This window comes from Salvelinus sp. IW2-2015, linkage group LG23 (assembly GCF_002910315.2).
Source record: "Salvelinus sp. IW2-2015 linkage group LG23, ASM291031v2, whole genome shotgun sequence".
Taxonomy (NCBI): Eukaryota; Metazoa; Chordata; class Actinopteri; order Salmoniformes; family Salmonidae; genus Salvelinus; species Salvelinus sp. IW2-2015.
Genome location: NC_036863.1, coordinates 7,415,822 through 7,434,447, shown reverse-complemented (window position 1 = coordinate 7,434,447; position 18,626 = coordinate 7,415,822). Strand labels below are relative to the sequence as shown.

The 18,626-nt window shown below is 42.4% G+C and overlaps 1 protein-coding gene across 16 annotated transcripts in view; it reads right to left on the bottom strand.

Annotated features, from left to right (window-relative positions):
• The window catches only part of LOC111950591 (disks large homolog 2-like), a 287,220-nt gene that overhangs the window by 108,055 nt on the left and 160,539 nt on the right, over window positions 1-18,626 (bottom strand). Inside the window, exon 1 of one of the 16 annotated variants that reach the window (XM_023968294.2) lies at window positions 9,800-10,117. The exons of 14 other annotated variants lie outside the window; for them this stretch is intronic. In XM_023968294.2, coding sequence (XP_023824062.1) covers window positions 9,800-9,883 — 84 coding nt within the window. In that variant the 5' untranslated portion in view covers window positions 9,884-10,117. Of the gene's footprint in view, window positions 1-9,799; window positions 10,118-18,626 lie in introns of those variants that run through there. One more of the 16 variants, XM_070434345.1, reaches the window with a different exon arrangement.

The window sequence follows — 18,626 nt, the reverse complement described above, 5'->3', positions numbered from 1 at the left end:
TCTCTTCCTTCCAACCTCACGTTTAGAATGGAAACCGTCTCTTCCTTCCAACCTCACGTTTAGAATGGAAACCGTCTCTTCCTTCCTGTATCCAATTAAGGAAATCAATTGTGAAGGGAAATTGGAATACAAATCCTGTACTATGCACTGCTGTAATACTTCTAAAAACCTTTGGCTTTGTGACAGATAGCAGCGTAATGGAAGAGATCCTGCTGACTCAGGCTGCATCCCAAATTCCCAATTTAGTGCACTACTTATGACCAAGGCCCATGCTGCTCTGGTCAAAAGTAGTGCACTATATAGAGAATATGTTGCCATTTAGGATGCATGCGGCCTCAGACTGCTGTACATGGCATAGCAGCAAATCACAAAGGATGTCCTAATATGTCCTAATATGAATATCTGTTAAGTTTTTGTTGGCAGAAGTCTGACTGATCAAATCCTTCCCAGAAACCAATTTTAAAAGTCATTGCAATGTGATAAACCTGATGGAGGAAAAGAGAAGAGACTTTCAACACTGTGAGATTATAATGACGTGACGATTGTCTCATCTGAGAATGAATGGATTTCGAGCCCGACAACACAGGGCAAATGGTCTTTAGGCGAAAGTAGGCAGCAGAAGACAACACTCTGCCACTGAAAAAAAAAAAAACTAAAACACTGAAAACCATCATAAAAAGCTGAAAACTTTAAGTCTATCAACTGTAAATCAAGGTATTTGAGTCTCTCCTCTCCGACTTTTCTTGTTGGTAATGATTCTCACTACATCAATGTTCAAATGAAAATTAAGAAAATTAAGTAGTGGTAACAGCCAGAGAAATAGTACAGAAATAACAGTTATTTTACAGACTCCATGTCAGTGCTGCTTAGCAAACACAACTCTGTATTTCTTCAAGTGGAAAATACATATTTTATATCATTCAAAAGTGTGACAATTAAATGGGCTATTTCTGGTATKAGAAATCTGGGAGCAGTGACTGCTCTGGTAATCTAATAACAAAAACAGTCCTCTTTCAATTAGACTTTATCGCATCGCTTCTTGGATTTTTTCTTGTGTTTCAGGTCACACATCGAAGTGGAATATCAAGGACTGCTAAAGAATTGGCTGTAGACCTATTTTGACTCTGATAAGAAGAAATATGTAGTATTGTATTACTTTGGTGTGCATTCATTGTTTTGGTCTTATGTTCAATTTACTTTTCAAAATCTTTAGAAGTTACGTAGTAGGCCTCTGGTCAAAAGGTGTGCACTATAAAGGGAATAGGGAGCCATGTAATATGAATAGTGTATCTGCAAAGTTTTTGTTGGCAGAAGTCTGACTGACCAAATCCTTCCCAGAAACCAATTTAAAAAGTCATCACAATGTGATAAACCTGATGGAAGAAATGAGGAAGACAAATGGGAGAGACATTCAACACGGTGAGATTATAATGACGTTACGATTGTCTCATCTGAGAATGAATGGATTTCGAGCCTGACAACACAGGGCAAATGTTTGGGGTGACAAGATGATGTGGTACGCCCTTGTTTGAGGGAATAAAATAATATATTTGTTGAAATGACTCCTGGAAAGAAAAACTGTAAGTACAGCCACTGCCCATGAAAATAAGTATCCTTGAGATGTGTCTGGCCATTTGCTAATCAATAAATTCATAGTCACCAGAGGATTTGTGCTTTTTTAATAATGTTAAGGTCCAGGAGAGGTCTTCAACAACGGCGAATACAATTAGGAACAGCAACTGACTTTTCATGGAGACATTATTTCAGATTTTTCAAATTGAGGGTATGGCAAGGGGCACTTCTGACATTACTTTCTTTATGGGGTGGCAGGTAGCCTAGTGGTTAGAGCGTTGGGCCAGGAACCGAAAGGTTGCTGAATCAAATCCCTGAGCTGACACGGTAAAAATCTGTTGTTCTGCCCCTGAACAAGGCAATTAAATAAATAAGAATTTGTTCTTAACTGACTTGCCTAGTTATATTGAAATATGGCAAGGGGCACTTCTGACATAACCTTCTGTTTGTGCTTGGCACGTCAATAAAAAAGTTATGCGTTTCCCAACAATTGTTCAGGAGTGAGTGACCTGATATCKATGGATCTTCATCATGAACTAACAACATAACAATGGCGCAACATGATGGACTCAAAAAATTCAGATTTTGGAACCGTGAAATATCGACATGCCTCGTCAAATTGATGACTACAGTGACTGCAATAACCTCTAGGGTTAAGCTGAGGTTTAACCCCGACGGTTAGGTCTTTAGGCAAAAGTAGGCGCCAGAAAACCACACACTGGAACTGGGACAAAACCTAAACTAAAACACTGAAAACCATAGCACCTTGAAAACGCGAAAACTGTACGTATAACCCCATTGGAAACAAAGTAAAATAAAATACATATATATTTTTTTTTTAACACGTCAAATAATGCAGTCTAAGGCTTGTGACCTTGCAGGCTGGAGCTGAGAAACATGCTTTGCATTACTGCAAGTTTTTTTCCCAAATACCTTTTTATTAAACTTGAGAACAACACAAACTTTAAAGAAGGGTGAAAAAAAAGAGGAAAACCTTAAGTCTATCAACTGGAAATCAACATATTTGAGTCTCTCCTCTCCGACTTTGCTTGTTGGTAATGATTCTCACAACATCAATGTTCAAATTATTAAATGGAGAGAAAAAAGTAGCCACTAGAGGAATAGTACAGAAAGAACAGCCCTTTTACAGACTCCATGTCAGTGCTGCTTAGCAAACACAAGTCCGTATTTCTTCAAGTGGAAAATACATATTTTATTTGTGTGAGAATGAAATGGGCTATTTCTGGAAGGATTTCCTATGAGTAAATCTGGCAGCAGCGACTGCTCTGGTAATCTAATAACAAAAGCAGTCCTCTTTCAATTATATTTTATCGCTGCTTGGATTTCTTCTTGTGTTTCAGGTCACAATTCGAAGTGGAATATTAGAGAAATGTCTATAGGCCGACTTTGACTCTGATAAGAAGAAATATCTGATATCGTGAAATTTACTTTGGTGGGCATTCGTTGTTTTGGCCTTATGTTTAATTGACTTTTCAAAATCTTTAAAAGTTACAGTTATTTAGATAACAGCAACATTCCAAATCTAATATGTAAATGAAATTAAGCATTAGATTGAGCAGCACTTTCACTGATGAGTTTCCTTGAGTCAAACCTAAAAATGTTGGAAACACTTTACGTGAAGRGTACCTACATTCATAACACATTCATATGCCATAAATAATGCATCCATTTGCAGTGCATAAGCATTTCATAAGCATACCGTAAAAGCTTATCAACTTATGTTGACAACTGCAAGTTAATATTTTGGTTATGTTTTACATTAGCATTTACAGAATGTTTATTATGAATGCAGTATGGGATATGAACATAAAGTCCCTTATGTACAGTGCATTCGGAAAGTATTGAAACTCCTTCACTTTTTCCACATTTTGTTACGTTACAGCCTTATTCTAAAATTGATTAAATAGTTTTTCCCTCTCATCAATCTACACACAATAAATACTCCATCATGACAAAGCAAAAACAGGGTTTTTGATTTTTTTTGCAAATGTAAAAATATAAAAAACGGAAGCACCTTTGGCAGCGATTACAGCCTCAAGTCTTCTTGGGTATTACTTTACAAGCTTGGCATACCTGTATTTGGTGAATTTCTCCCATTCTTCTCTGTAGGATTCTCTCAAGCTGCACAGCTATTTTCAGGTCTCTCCAGAGATGTTCGAGATGTTCGGGTTTAAGTCTGGGCTCTGGCTGGGCCACTCAAAAACATTCAGAGACTTGTCCCAAAGCCACTCCTGCATTGTCTTGGCTATGTGATTAGGGTCGTTGTCCTGTTGGAAGGTGAACCTTCGCCTTCCTGAGGTCCTGAGTGCTCTGGAGCAGGTTTCCATCAAGGATCTCTCTGTACTTTGCTCCGTTCATCTTTCCCTCGATCCTGACTAGTCTCCCAGTTCCTACCGCTAAAAAACATCCCCACAGCATGATGCTGCCACCACCATGCTTCACCGTAGGGATGGTATTGGCCAGGTGATGAGCGTTGCCTGGTTTCCTCCAGATGTGGCGCTTGGCATTCACGCCAAAGAATCCAATCTTGGTTTCATTAGACAAGAGAATCTTGTTTCTCTTAGTCTGAGAGTCCTTTAGGTGCCTTTTGGAAAACTCCAAGCAGGCTGTCATGTGCCTTTTAACGAGGAGTGGCTTCCATCTGGCCACTCTACCATAAATGCCTGATTGTTGGAGTGCTGCAGAGATGGTTGTCCTTCTGGAAGGTTCTGCCATCTCCACAGAGGAACTAAGAAGCTCTGTCAGACTGACCATCGGGTTCTTGGTCACCTCCCTGACCAAAGCCCTTTTCCCCCGATTGCTCTGTTTGGCCGGGCGGCCAGCTCTAGGCAGAATCTTGATGGTTCCAAACTTCTTCCATTTAAAAATGATTGAGGCCAACTGTGTTCTTGGGGACCTTCAATGCTGCAGAAATGTTTTGGTAACCTACCCCAGATCTGCCAACACAATCCTGTCTCTGAGCTCTACAGACAATTAATTCAACCTCATGGCTTGGTTTATGCTCTGACATGCATTGTCAACTGTGGGACCTATATAAACAACTGTGTGCCTTTCCAAATCATGTCCAATAAATTTAATTTACCACAGGTGGACTCAAATCAAGTTGTAGAAACATTTCAAGGATGATCAATGGAAACAGGATGCTCAAATTCAAGTCTCTTAGCAAAGGGTCTGAATACTTATGTAAATAAGGTATTTCTGTTTTTTTATTTTTTTATTTGCAAAAACCTGTTTTCGCTTTGTCATTATGGGGTATTGTGTGTAGATTGATGAAGAATTGTTTTTATTTCATCCATTTTAGAAAAAGGCTGTATACATATCAAAATGTGGAAAAATGGAAGGGGTCTGAATACTTTCCGAATTCACCCAGCTCAATGTACTGTAACATCGATATCTATTGGCTACAACATGATACTCATGAGGTTGCTACAACCTAGCCTATGAATGAAAGTTTACAACGTAGGTGTACATAGGTCGAGAGAAAATGGTGAGGTGACAGATAGTGACACATGGACAGACAGCAAGGTGTAATCATTAGTCCAACAGTTGCAAATGAGAGTTTATATTGGACAAATTCAGGCATGTTTATCCCCGTTTTGTTCCGTTTCCTTCCGTTTAAGAAATGTTTTTCAACAGAATCAGAGGAATGAATACATGCCTGGTCACGCGTAAACACAGTTCACATTCATAGCAGCCACGTTGTATTCCTTCTCTCATCTATGCGCTCTCCTCCTCTCACCTTTTCCCTTTGCTTGTGGACTTCAATGCACAACACATCAGGTGTATCTGACCAAGCGAAAAAAAGCTTTCCATGCCAAACCATATAACTGCTACACACAGCCTACATCATTGTCACCATTTTAGCTAAAGTAATGTCATAGTCAACATAGCTAATAGAAGCGTTAGTTATATTAGTTATGTTTGTCACATCTGCTCCTGCTACGCCCTCTGATGTTCATCCGATGTCTTCTTGACCTGCAGCTACTCCCCCTGTACACACTCTCTCTCTCTCTCTCCCTCTCCCTCTCTGTGTGATTGTGTGGTTGGAGACAGGTGTGCTGGAGTCAGAGCAGATCCCTACCAGCTGCAACTCGTTCCATAATCAAGACCTCTACAAATTCTCAGTCCTGCCACTTCCACTCTGCCAGATTATAATCTCTGTTCAATCAGTTCATGATTCTAGCCATTTATGATTATTCAAGATGCTATTACTCTGCTGTGCCTGTTTCCCTGCCTGACACCGTTTATCCTCTCATTGTAGGTAGTGCTCTGGCTCCTGTCTCCTGTTCCACATCTCACCACCCAACTACCTTGCTCTGGATTTTACTCAACACCACTACCTTGGTTTCCCCTCAGGACCTGTTTACCCTGTTCTACTCAGCTAACTCCAACCTCAGTCTCCACATCTGGTTTTTCTGCAACTCATCCGAGAGTCCCCGGATCTGCACCCCATATCTCCCTGTGTAACAATAAATATTTTGGTTCATTCATCCCTGTTTCCTCATCTGAGTCTGCTCTTGGGCTCCCCTGTGTCGCTCCGCTTAACAATGTTGACTATGACATTAGCTAACCCTGCTACAATTATGCAGTAACTTTACAGTGTATAGTCAGTTAGCAGTTTAGCAGTTACACCGGCAGGCCCTGGTGGCAATAAATTTGTAAAACCAAAAGTTTACTTTGACTTGGAAGAGTTCCACTGTTGTGTTGGATAGTCATAGCCAGCTAGCTAACATAGAATCCATCTGTTTGAGCAGGCTAAACTAGCTAGCTGCATTTGCTTGCTAAGTAAGGGAAACTGAATGTGAAGAAGAAAAATAAGACAAAATCTCTCTATCTCTTGCTTCTTCTTCACCAGATTTTATGCACTGCAGTGCTAGCTAGCTGTAGCTTATGCTTTCAGTACTATATTAATTTTCTGATCCTTTGATTGGGTGGACAACATGTCAGTGCATGCTGCAAGGGCTCTGATAGGTTGGAGGATGTCCTCCGGAAGTTGCCATAATTATTGTGTAAGTCTATGGAAGGGGCTGAGAACCATGAGGCTCCTAGGTTTTGTATTGAAGTCAGTGTAGCCAGAGGAGGACGGAAGCTAGCTGTCCTCCGTCTACACCATGGTGCTACCCTACAGAGTGCCGTTGAGGCTACTGTAGACCTTCATAGCAAAACAGTGTGTTTTAATAAATTATTTGGTGACGTGAATATATTTAGTATAGTTTTATCTAAAAATGATAACTTTTTAAATATTACTTTTTTAAATGAAATTCACTGAGGAGGATGGTCCACCCCTTCCTCCTCTGATGAGCCTCCAATGGTAGGTACACTTCAAGCTAAATTCAAAAAACAACAAAACGGCAGCCTCGCCAACATCATTCATTCATTCATTCATTTCTGTAATTTCATCAATAGGCTGCTATAAAATAGTAAGCCTGACCTGGAAGGCAAATAATTTTTATTGACATACATTTCTGCATTTTCCCATGAGAACTACTCCTCAATGGTGTAAAGTACATAAGTAAAAATAAAGTACTACTTAAGTAGTTTTTGGGGGTATCTGTACTTTACATTAGGATTTATATTTTTGGAAACTTTTACTTCACTACATTCCTAAAGAAAATTATGTACTTTTTACTGACACCCAAAAGTACTCGTTACATTTTGACAGGAAAATTGTTCAATTCACAAACTTATCAAGAGAACATCCCTGGTCATCCCTACTGCCTCTAATCTGGCGGACTCACTAAAGACAAATGCTTTGTTTGTAAATCATGTCTGAGTTTTGGGAGTGTGCCCCTTGCTATCTGTCAAAAAATTATTTAAAAAATGTAAATATTGTGCCGTCTGGTTTGCTTAATATAAGGAAGTTGAAATGATATATACTTTTACTTTTGATACTTAAGTACATTTTAGCAATTCCATTTACTTTTGATATTTAAGTATATTTAAAACCAAATACTTTTAGACTTTTACTCAAGTAGTATTTTACTGGGTGACTTTCACTTCTACTTGAGTCATTTTCTATTAAGGTATCTTTACTTTTACTCAAGTATGACAATTGAGTACTTTTCCCACCACTGCTACTCACTGAGCAGTTATAGCCTACGGAATCACTGCATTTGTGAAACATCCCAGTTTTTTCCCAATGCGGGCAAGCCATATACCGAAGTAGGCTAAACCTGCCGCTGATTGGACAGACACCTGATTTGCAAACTCTCAACATGTAGCCAGTGATTCAGATGAACTCATTCTTGTTTAGACAGAGCAGTTTACCTTAACACACAGCTGCACACTGAACCAGTTATAAGCCCCCTACAATAACTCTGTGACTTATACTGTAGAAGAGCTGACACAGAGGACCAATTAGTTGCTTCCCAACTGTGCTGAGGCTTACACTCCTCTCTGCTCTCCCTGTTGCTCATTCACGCTCAGCTTCACACACACACACACGCACACGCAGACACACACGTGCTTGCGCACGCACACATGAGTGAGTGGCTGAGAGCCAGCGTGCTAATGCCAATGTTTTGTGGCTGTGTGTAAGAGTGCTTGTGTAATGCAATGTGCTTTCTCTCAGTGGAGGCAAGTGTGAGGTAATGGCCAAGTTCTTTAGCTCATAACATACTGGAAAGGTGCTGGTGAGTATAGTGATCAAGAAAGAGCCTTGCTTAGTTATCCATCCATTAAAAAATATATCACACTAAAACAACTACTCTCTGACTAGCAACAAGCTAGATAACATAAGACACAAAAAAGAATGCTACTAAAACGACTAAAACTTTCCTTGTCCGATACAGTAGGAAAGGAAGTATGGACAAAACAAGTAAAAAAATAGAAAAATAAGGAAATGCCTCTCCTGATAGGAAACAATGTTGTTTCTATTCAGAGCCAACGAAATGCGTTAAGTTTCCATTCAAACACAAAATTCAATATTAAAAATCTCCAGACTTCCAATAGTTGAGTCAATAAGAAGTGATTTGGAAGGATGTCTTCCCACGGGACTACCTTATCCCTGACCCCTCTTGTCTGCTCTCTGGATCAATATGCCCCACTGCCGCCTCCTTGCAAACCAGCTCTATTGTTGCTAGGCAACGCTTTGCATCGTGGTGTTTAAGTGAACAAATCCATGTCGCAATATAAGCCATAGAGCACAATTTTTTTATTTTTTTTTACTGTACTGCTTGCTTAGATTGAAGCACCAGGAGGAGGCTGTTTGCAGCATAACCAGCTTGGGAGCAAGTGACTTAGCCCCAGAGCAGAAACCTGTTGATGCTGCTGCTAGCTACCCTTTGAACAGCTGAAAACCAACTGAAAACAGCTGAAAAACTCACCATTTGCTTATTCTATTTAAGTTTCAACATTCTGGTTTATAAAAAGCTTAGGATCTATTCTATTCAAAGATATTACAATTCAAATTTTCCAGGGCAAAAATAAATAGGTGGAAACTCTAGTGATATAAGGCTCTCCCAGCAATCTGTAAAAAGCACACAGTAGATTAAATACTTCCAAAATAGAAGGCTTACTTTCTCCATTGCTTAAGTCACATTAACCACACACTATCCCAGGTGACATATGGCACATACAAGGTGTCCATATTAGGACAGCCTCAGTCTCAGCAGGACTTGTTTTAATCTCAGTAGGACTCCTTACAGGACCAAAACACCCTTTGCAATCCGGCTGTCCGTTAAACAGGAACATTGAGACAAATGAGGCAATGCAAGCAACTGCCCTTGGACTAATCAGAAGCAATGCTGATTTATCTTAAGACTCTGTCGGGATGAAATCTGCTAGTGCAGCAGGCACATTGTCAAACTTGTGTCTGGGACTTAAAAGACGGAGGAGAAATGTAACCGGAGGCCAGATAAGAGGATCTTGCACAGTTAATGAGAAAGATACAGTAAAGTACCACAGATCAGAGTATAATGATCAGATCTTATGAGACATCGTTCTCTGTCATACTCTCTCTCTCTTTCTCTCCCTCTGTGTGTCTCTCTCACGCTCTCTCTCAAATGAGACAGAACAGATGCTTTTAAAGGAAGACATTGCATAGCCCACAAAACTGAGCCTTTCAAAAAAATAAACACTGAAGAAAGCTGAGCACAGCATAATCTGCTTCTTACATCCAGATGGACACTTTCACTTTGTATTCTTCTTATACCATGACACTGTATTTGTTGACCGAAATAAATCAGAAAAAAAAACTTGCACCTACCGTATCTTTCGGCATTTTGGCTTTCCTCGCATTCTGTACAAGTCTTCTCCCTAGCTTCTTGGCATAGAAAATCGAGGCAAACATACTCACAGCAAAGAAATAAAGCACTTGTTTTGTTTGCAAGCCTAAAAGGCTCTAGACACACATGTGTCTGAGAGACTATTCCTTGTCAGTATATTCCACAGGCAAGAGAGAGCAGGAGGGAGGAATGATGAGAGAGAGAAAGCAGGAGTAGGACTTGAGCATAGAGAGCCTCTCTCTCTCTTTCTCTCTCGCTTTCTCTGCGTCTCAGCACAGCAGAAGAAGGTCTCTCTCTCACCCACACACACTCCCGGTGAGTGAGTGAGTGAGTGAGTGAGTGAGTGAGAGTGAGTGAGTGAGTGAGTGAATGTGAGAGTGAGAGAGTAAAAGGGGGGGGGGCAGTGTCTGCAGCAGCTCTATTTACATATCACAGAAAGAAGGGATGGACACTGAGCATGTCTTAGCATCCTTAGCACCCATCTAGTACTGAAAACTGCCTGTCTAGAGCCCTAGCACCCAGAGGAGGTTCTGCTATCACCCAGCCCAGTGCCGTACATCATCCGGGGCCAGAATGCATCTCTCTCTCTCTCTCTTCCCCCTTCCCCCTCCCCCCTGGGCAGCAGGGTTGAGAGTGGAACGAGGGGAAAGCTGCTGCTAAATCAATGGTGCCTTCCAGCTTGGCAGGTTTAATACACACACTCTCACACAGGGTCATGGTGAGTAGGACCCTCTGGGGAACACACAGAGTCTGTTTCCATGAGTCACGCTAGTGTACGGCAACGTGGGTACTACAGATGTAAGATCTTAATTTGAGCCAGTTTGCTACAGCAGCAAAATAATACTGCAACAACAGGAAATTGCTTGCTGTTTGGGGTTTTAGGTTGGGTTTCTGTACAGCMCTTTGAGATATCAGCTGATGTAAGAAGGGCTTTATAAATCAATTTGATTTGATGATTTGATTTGAAATACAAATTATTAATGCAATTTTTTAAAGTAGAAATTACAAACTTTAGAAGCCTTTTTAAACCTCGAATACACTACAAGATTGCATTCTGACTGTGTAGGAAAATTCTCGCCAACAAAAGAGTGATCACATTGAGATCCTACATCTGTACCCGTTGTTCTCGTGAAAAAGAAAACAACACAATTACTCACTACCTCAGAGTTACTACCACAAGACCTTGTGCTGGGTTGTGACAAAAAAAWATATATTTTTGTAAACATGCACCAGTCCCCTAAACTACAAAATGCATATAATATGAAATATGATAGGGGTACACTCCACACTCCATTTCTCTGCTCATTTTATTTATATTTTCCACATTTTCCTTTCCCTGCACATTCTATGCTCTTTTTATTCTGAAGCGCTTCTGTCCTTGGTTGCAACACTCACTACTGAGTTCCAAACTGCCTCTGGAAGCAACGTCAGCACAAGAACTGTTTGTCCATGGCCGAGCAGCCGCACGCACACAGGCCTAAGATCACCATGCGCAATGCCAACCCTCTGGCAGGCCAACGGACRAATCTGGGTTTGGCGGAAGCCAGGAGAACGCTACCTGCCCCAATGCATAGTGCCAGCTGTAAAGTTTGGTGGAGGAATAATGGTCTGGGGCTGTTCACGTCGGTAGCCATGAAGTGCTTTGAAAGGCTGGTCATGGCTCACATCAACAGCATCCTCCCGGATACCCTAGACCCACTCCAATTCGCATACCGCCCTAACAGATCCACAGATGACACAATCTCAATCGCACTCCACACTGCCCTTTTCCACCTGGACAAAAGGAACATCAATGTGAGAATGCTGTTCATTGACTACAGCTCAGCGTTCAACACCATAGTGCCCACAATGCTCATCACTAAGCTAAGGACCCTGGGACTAAACACCTCCCTCTGCAACTGGATCCTGGACTTCCTGACGGGCCGCCCCCAGGTGGTAAGGGTAGGCAACAACACGCCGGCCACGCTGCTCCTCAACACCAATGACTGTGTGGCCAAACACGACTCCAACACCATCATTAAGTTTGCTGACGACAACATTGGTAAACCTGATCACCGACAACAATGAGACAGCCTATAGGGAGGAGGTCAGGGAACTGGCAGTGTGGTGCCAGGACAACAACCTCTCCCTCAATGTGAGCAAGACAAAGGAGCTGCTTGTGGACTACAGGAAAAGGTGGGCCTAACAGGCCCCCATTAACATCAACGAGGCTGTAGTGGAGCGGGTCGAGAGTTTCAAGCTCCTTGGTGTCCACATCACCAACGATCTATCATGGTCCAAACACACCAAGACAGTCGTGAAGAGAGCACGACAAAATCTTTTCCCCCCTAGGAGACTGAAAAGATTTGGCATGGGTCCCCAGATCCTCAAAAAGTTCTACAGCTGCACCATCAAGAGCATCCTGAAAGGTTGCATCACCGCCTGGTATGGCAACTGCTCGGCATCTGACCGTAAGACGCTACAGAGGGTAATGCGAATGGCCCAGTACCTGTCTCTTATACACATCTAGATGTGTATAAGAGACAGCTACAGAGGGTAATGCGAATGGCCCAGTACATCACTGGGGCCAAGCTTCCTTCAATCCAGACCTATATAATTGACTGCTGAACAATTAATCAAATGGCCACCGGACTATTACATTGACCCCCCCCCCCCCCCCATTTGTTTGGTACACTGCTGCTACTCGCTGTTTATTATCTATGCATAGTCACTTCACCCCTACCGATATGTACAAATGACCTCTAACCTGTACTCCCGCACACTGACTCGGTACCAGTACCCCCTGTATATAGCCTCGTTATTTTTATGTTATTGTGTTTTTTTAAATCATTTTTTACTTTAGTTTATTTGGTAAATATTTTCTTAACTGCTTGAACTGCACTGTTGATTAAGGAGTGTAAGTAAGTATTTCACGGTAAGGTCTACACTTGTTGTATTCGGCGCATGTGGCAAATAAAGTTTGATTTGATGTTTGCATGGTTCGGGCTAGAGTTCAAGTGAAGGGAAATCTTAATGCTACAGCATACAATGACATTCTAAACTATTCTGTGCTTCCAACTTTGTGGCAACAGTTTGGGGAAGGCCCTTTCCTGTTTCAGCATGACAATGCCCCCGTACACAAAGCGAGGTCCATACAGAAATAGTTTGTTGAGATCAGTGTGGAAGAACTTGACTGGCCTACACAGAGCCCTGACCTCAACTCCATCGAACAGCTTTGGGATGAATTGGAACGCCGACTGCGAGCCAGGCCTAATTGCCCAACATCAGTGCCCGACCTCACTAATGCTCATGTGGCTGAATGGAAGCCCCTGCAGCAATGTTGCAACATCTAGTGGAAAGCCTTCCCAGAAGAGTGGAGGCTGTTATAGCAGCAAAGGGGGGACAAACTCCATATTAATGCCTATCATTTTGGAATGAGATTTTCGATGAGCAGGTGTCCACATACTTTGGTCATGTAGTGTTTTTGTGACTCAACATTCATCTTTTAAATCTAAGAAAATGTTTCATTATCCATCTAACCTTGTTCTATCAATTTATTCCGCTATCTTAAGGTAGAATTCATTTTTTTTGTCTTGTTTTTTCACCTTTTCCATTTTTGCCACTTGTATAAAACCCTCAGGACTTTAACCCTCATCTCCTACCTTCTCGCTGGCCCTGGGAGTCAGAGAGACATTCACACCTCTGGTCCTGGCCTCTCTGTTGCTAGGGGTGTTGCTAGGGGTCTGTCTAGAACATGCTGCTGACCAAAGTCACCTGACCTGGTCAGCCAATCACAGGCCTCACCAAGTATGGGTCTCAAACCTCACAACACAATCTGTGCAACTCACAACTGGACCTTTCCTGAACGAACAAGCATTCCCTGGACTTCCTTAACTGTGTGTTAGTGCGTCACTGACCATGTAAGTGAAAATGTAACCGGTTAGGGTTCAGGCTAGGAAACACTGTCACCACCGATAAATCCACAATAATTGAGCATTTCAATGAGAATTCTTCTACGGCTACCCCTACCCCGGTCAAAACCCCTGCACCCCCCACAGCAACTTGCCCAAGCCTCCACCATTTCTTCTTCACCCAAATCCAGATAGCTGTTGTTCTGAAAGAGCGGYAAAATCTGGACCCCTACAAATCAGCAGGGCTAGACAATCTGGACCCTCTCCTTCTAAAATTATCTGCAGAAATTGTTGCAACCCCTATTACTAGCCTGTTCAACCTCTCTTTCATATCGTCTGAGATCCCCAAAGATTGGAAAGCTGCCGCGGTCATCCCCCTCTTCAAAGGGGGAGACACTCTAGACCCAAACTGCTACAGACCTATATCTATCCTACCCTGTCTTTCCAAGGTCTTCAAAAGCCAAGATAACAAACAGATCACCGACCATTTCGAATCCCACCGTACCTTCTCCGCTATGCAATCTGGTTTCAGAGCTGGTCATGGGTGCACCTCTGCCACGCTCAAGGTCCTAAACGATATATCCTAACCGCCATCGATAAGAGACAATACTGTGCAGCTGTATTCATCGACCTGGCCAAGGCTTTCGACTCAGTCAATAACCACATTCTTATCGGCAGACTCAACAGCCTTGGTTGAGTCTGCCGATAACTGCCTCGCCTGGTGACTGCCTCGCCTGGTTTACCAACTACTTCTCAAACAGAGTTCAGTGTGTCAAATCGGAGGGCCTGTTGTCCGGACCTCTGGCAGTCTCTATGGGGGTGCCACAGGGTTCAATTCTCGGGCCGACTCTTTCCTCTGTATACATCAATGATGTCGCTCTTGCTGCTGGTGATTCTCTGATCCACCTCTACGCAGACGATACCATTCTGTATACCTCTGGCCCTTCTTTGGACACTGTGCTAACTAACTTCCAGATGAGCTTCAATGCCATGTAACTCTCCTTCCGTGGCCTCCAACTGCTCTTAAATGCAAGTAAAACGAAATGCATGCTCTCCAACCAATCGTTGCCCGCACCTGCCCGCCCGTCCAGCATCACTACTCTGGGCGGTTCTGACTTAGAATATGTGGACAACTACAAATACATAGGTGTCTGGTTAGACTGTAAACTCTCCTTCCAGACTCACATTAAGCATCTCTAATCCAAAATTAAATCTAGAATCGGCTTCCTATTTCACAACAAAGCATCCTTCACTCATGCTGCCAAACATACCCTCGTAAAACTGACTATCCTGCCGATCCTCGACTTCGGTGATGTCATTTACAAAATAGCCTCCAACACTCTACTCAGCAAATTGGATGCAGTCTATCACAGTGCAATCCGTTTTTGTCACCAAAGCCCCATATACTACCCACCAACGCGACCTGTACGCTCTCATTGGCTGCCCTCGCTTCATATTTGTCGCCAAACCCACTGGCTCCAGGTCATCTATAAGTCTTTGCTAGGTAAAGCCCCGCCTTATCTCAGCTCACTGGTCACCATAGCAGCACCCACCTGCAGCACGCGCTCCAGCAGGCATATTTCACTGGTCACCCCCAAAGCCAATTGCTCTTTGGCTGCCTTTGCTTCCAGTTCTCTGCTGCCAATGACTGGAACGAATTGCAAAAATCACTGAAGCTGGAGACCCATATCTCCCTCACTAACTTTAAGCACCAGCTGTCAGAGCAGCTCACAGATCACTGCACCTGTACATAGCTCATCTGTAAATAGCCCATCCAACTTCCTCATCCCCATACTGTTATTTATTATTATTTATTTTTTTGCTCCTTTGCACCCCAGTATGTCTACTTGCACATTCGTCTTTTGCACACCTATCACAGTGTTTAATTGCTAAATTGTAATTATTTCGCCACTATGGCCTATTTATTGCCTACCTCCCTTACCTCATTTGCACACACTGTATATAGACTTTTTCTCTATTGTGTTATTGACTGTATGTTTGATTATTCCATGTGTAACTCTGTGTTGTTGTTTGTATCGCACTGCTTTGCTTTATCTTGGCCAGGTCGCAGTTGTAAATGAGAACTTGTTCTCAACTAGCCTACCTAGTTAAATAAAGTTTAAATAAATAAATAAATTGATGTATATTTTATTTGTCTGTATTTTATAGGCTCTAATACCTACAGTGTGTTAGCATACGCCTCTCCCAGTGTTACAGTATACGCTCAAATCAAATCAGCTAGTTCTTTATGTATGTGTACTAGCCATATTACTTACTCCTGTTTATCTGGCCTCATAGCATAGTTTCTGTGAGCTAAAATCTCTCCCCATTAGGTACTGTGTCAAGATGGCTACCAGCCATTGTTGCTGTATCGCATTAGTGGCTACAAACACTGCTCTCAGGGCAAGTCTGCAGGTTTTGACTAGCAAAAGGTACTATTTGTAGCAGGTTAGGATAATTAATGTGTCAGGTTAGGAGAATTAGGTTAAGGCTAGGAAAAGGGTTAGGCTTAGGCTAGGTTGAAGATACCCAGGTTGGGACAAGTTATGATTCCATGCAGAAGCTTTTCGAATATAATCATGGGACCAGCGCAGTTGATAACTAGCATAGCTGGTCCCATTGTTTAGAATTCGTCCTCATTTATGCAAAGAGTTATGGGATATTAGAATCGTCGTCTTAACCTTTGTCATCTTCAACCTAGGGTTTAGGGTTAGCTAAAATTGTCCCCAAAGTGACGCAAACATATTTAGCTTCAACCAGGCCTGACCTGAGAACAGTCTTTGTTTCTACTAATGCAATACTGCATCAATTGTTCACAATCACTTAAGATGGCAGGCCTATGATGTCATCACATCTCAGTCACTTCCTGTTATGCCATCCAGCCCCCGTGGCCATATCATTGTTTACATACTAGCATTGTTAGCCATAGCATGCTAACCCACTAGCTGGTAACCATAGTGCTAATGTGTGCTAGGTTAGCCTAGCCCCATGTACATAGTGTGTTTATTCTGTACTATAAGCCGTTACATGCTGATCCCATGTCATCACATTGTGTACATTATTGCTATTACTGTTATATAGCAGTGCTATTACTGTTAGCCTGTGCTACATGCTACATTGCTATTACCCTCCACTGTTGCCAGCAGCATACCACCCTGCATCCCACTGCTGGCTTGCCTCTGAAGCTAAGCAGGGTTGGTCCTGGTTGATCCCTGGACGGGAGACCAGATGCTGCTGGAAGTGGTGTTGGAGGGACAGTAGGAGGCACACTTTCCTCAGGTCTAAAGAAGAAATATCCCAATGCCCCAGGGCAGTGATTGGGGACATTGCCCTGTGTAGAGTGCCGTCTTTCGGATGGGAAGTTAAATGGGTGTCCTGACTCTCTGTGGTCACTAAAGATCCCATGGCACTTATCGTAGGAGTAGAGTTGTAAACTCTGGTGTCCTGGCTACATTTCCAATCTGGCCCTCATACCATCATGGCCACTTAATCATCCCCAGCCTCCAATTGGCTCATTCATCCCACTTCCTATTCCCCAGATTGTTGAAGTAAATAAGAATGTGTTCCCAGTCAACTTACCAACTTACCTGGTTATACATACAGTTGAAGTCGGAAGTTTACAAACACTTAGGTTGGAGTCATTAAAATTAGTTTTACAACCACTCCACAAATTTCTTGTTAACAAACTATAGTTTTGGCAAGTCGGTTAGGACATCTACTTTGTGCATGACACAACTAATTTTTCCAACAGTTGTTTGCAGACAGATTATTTCACTGATAATTCATTGTATCACAATTCCAGTGGGTCAGAAGTTTACATACACTATGTTGACTGTGCCTTTAAACAGCTTGGAAAATTGCAGAAAATGATGTCATGGCTTTAGAAGCTTCTGATAGGCTAATTTGCATAATTTGAGTCAATTGGAGGTGTACCTGTGGATGTTTTTCAAGGCCTACCTTCAAACTCAGTGTCTCTTTGCTTGACATTATGGGAAAATCTAAAGAAATCAGCCAAGACCTCAGAAAGAAAATTGTAGACCTCCACAAGTTTGGTTCATCCTTGGGAGCAATTTCCAAACGCCTGAAGGTACCACGTTCATCTGTACAAACAATAGTACGCAAGTATAAACACCATGGGACCGCGCAGCCGTCATACCGCTCAGGAAGGAGACGCGTTCTGTCTCCTAGAGATGAACGTACTTTGGTGCGAAAAGTGCAAATCAATCCCAGAACAACAGCAAAGGACCTTGTGAAGATGCTGGAGGAAACAGGTACAAAAGTATCTATATCCACAGTAAAATGAGTCCTATATCGACATAACCTGAAAGGCCGCTCAGCAAGGAAGAAGCCACTGCTCCAAAACCGCCATAAAAAAAGCCAGACTACGGTTTGCAACTGCACATGGGGACAAAGATCATACTTTTTGGAGAAATGTCCTCTGGTCTGATGAAACAAAAATAGAACTGTTTGGCCATAATGACCATCGTTATGTTTGGAGGAAAAGGTGGAGGCTTGCAAGCCAAAGAACACCATCCCAACCATGAAGCACGGGGGTGGCAGCATCATGTTGTGGGGGTGCTTTGCTGCAGGAGGGACTGGTGCAATTCACAAAATAGATGGCATCATGAGGTAGGAAAATTATGTGGATATATTGAAGTAACACCTCAAGACATCAGTCAGGAAGTTAAAGCTTGGTCACAAATGGCTCTTCCAAATGGACAATGACCCCAAGCATACTTCCAAGGTTGTGGCAAAACGGCTTAAGGACAGCAAAGTCAAGGTAATGGAGTGGCCATCACAAAGCCCTGACCTCAATACTACAGAAAATGTGTGGGCAGAACTGAAAAAGCGTGTGCAAGCAAGGAGGCCTAAAAACCTGACTCAGTTACACTAGCTCTGTCAGGAGGAATGGACCAAA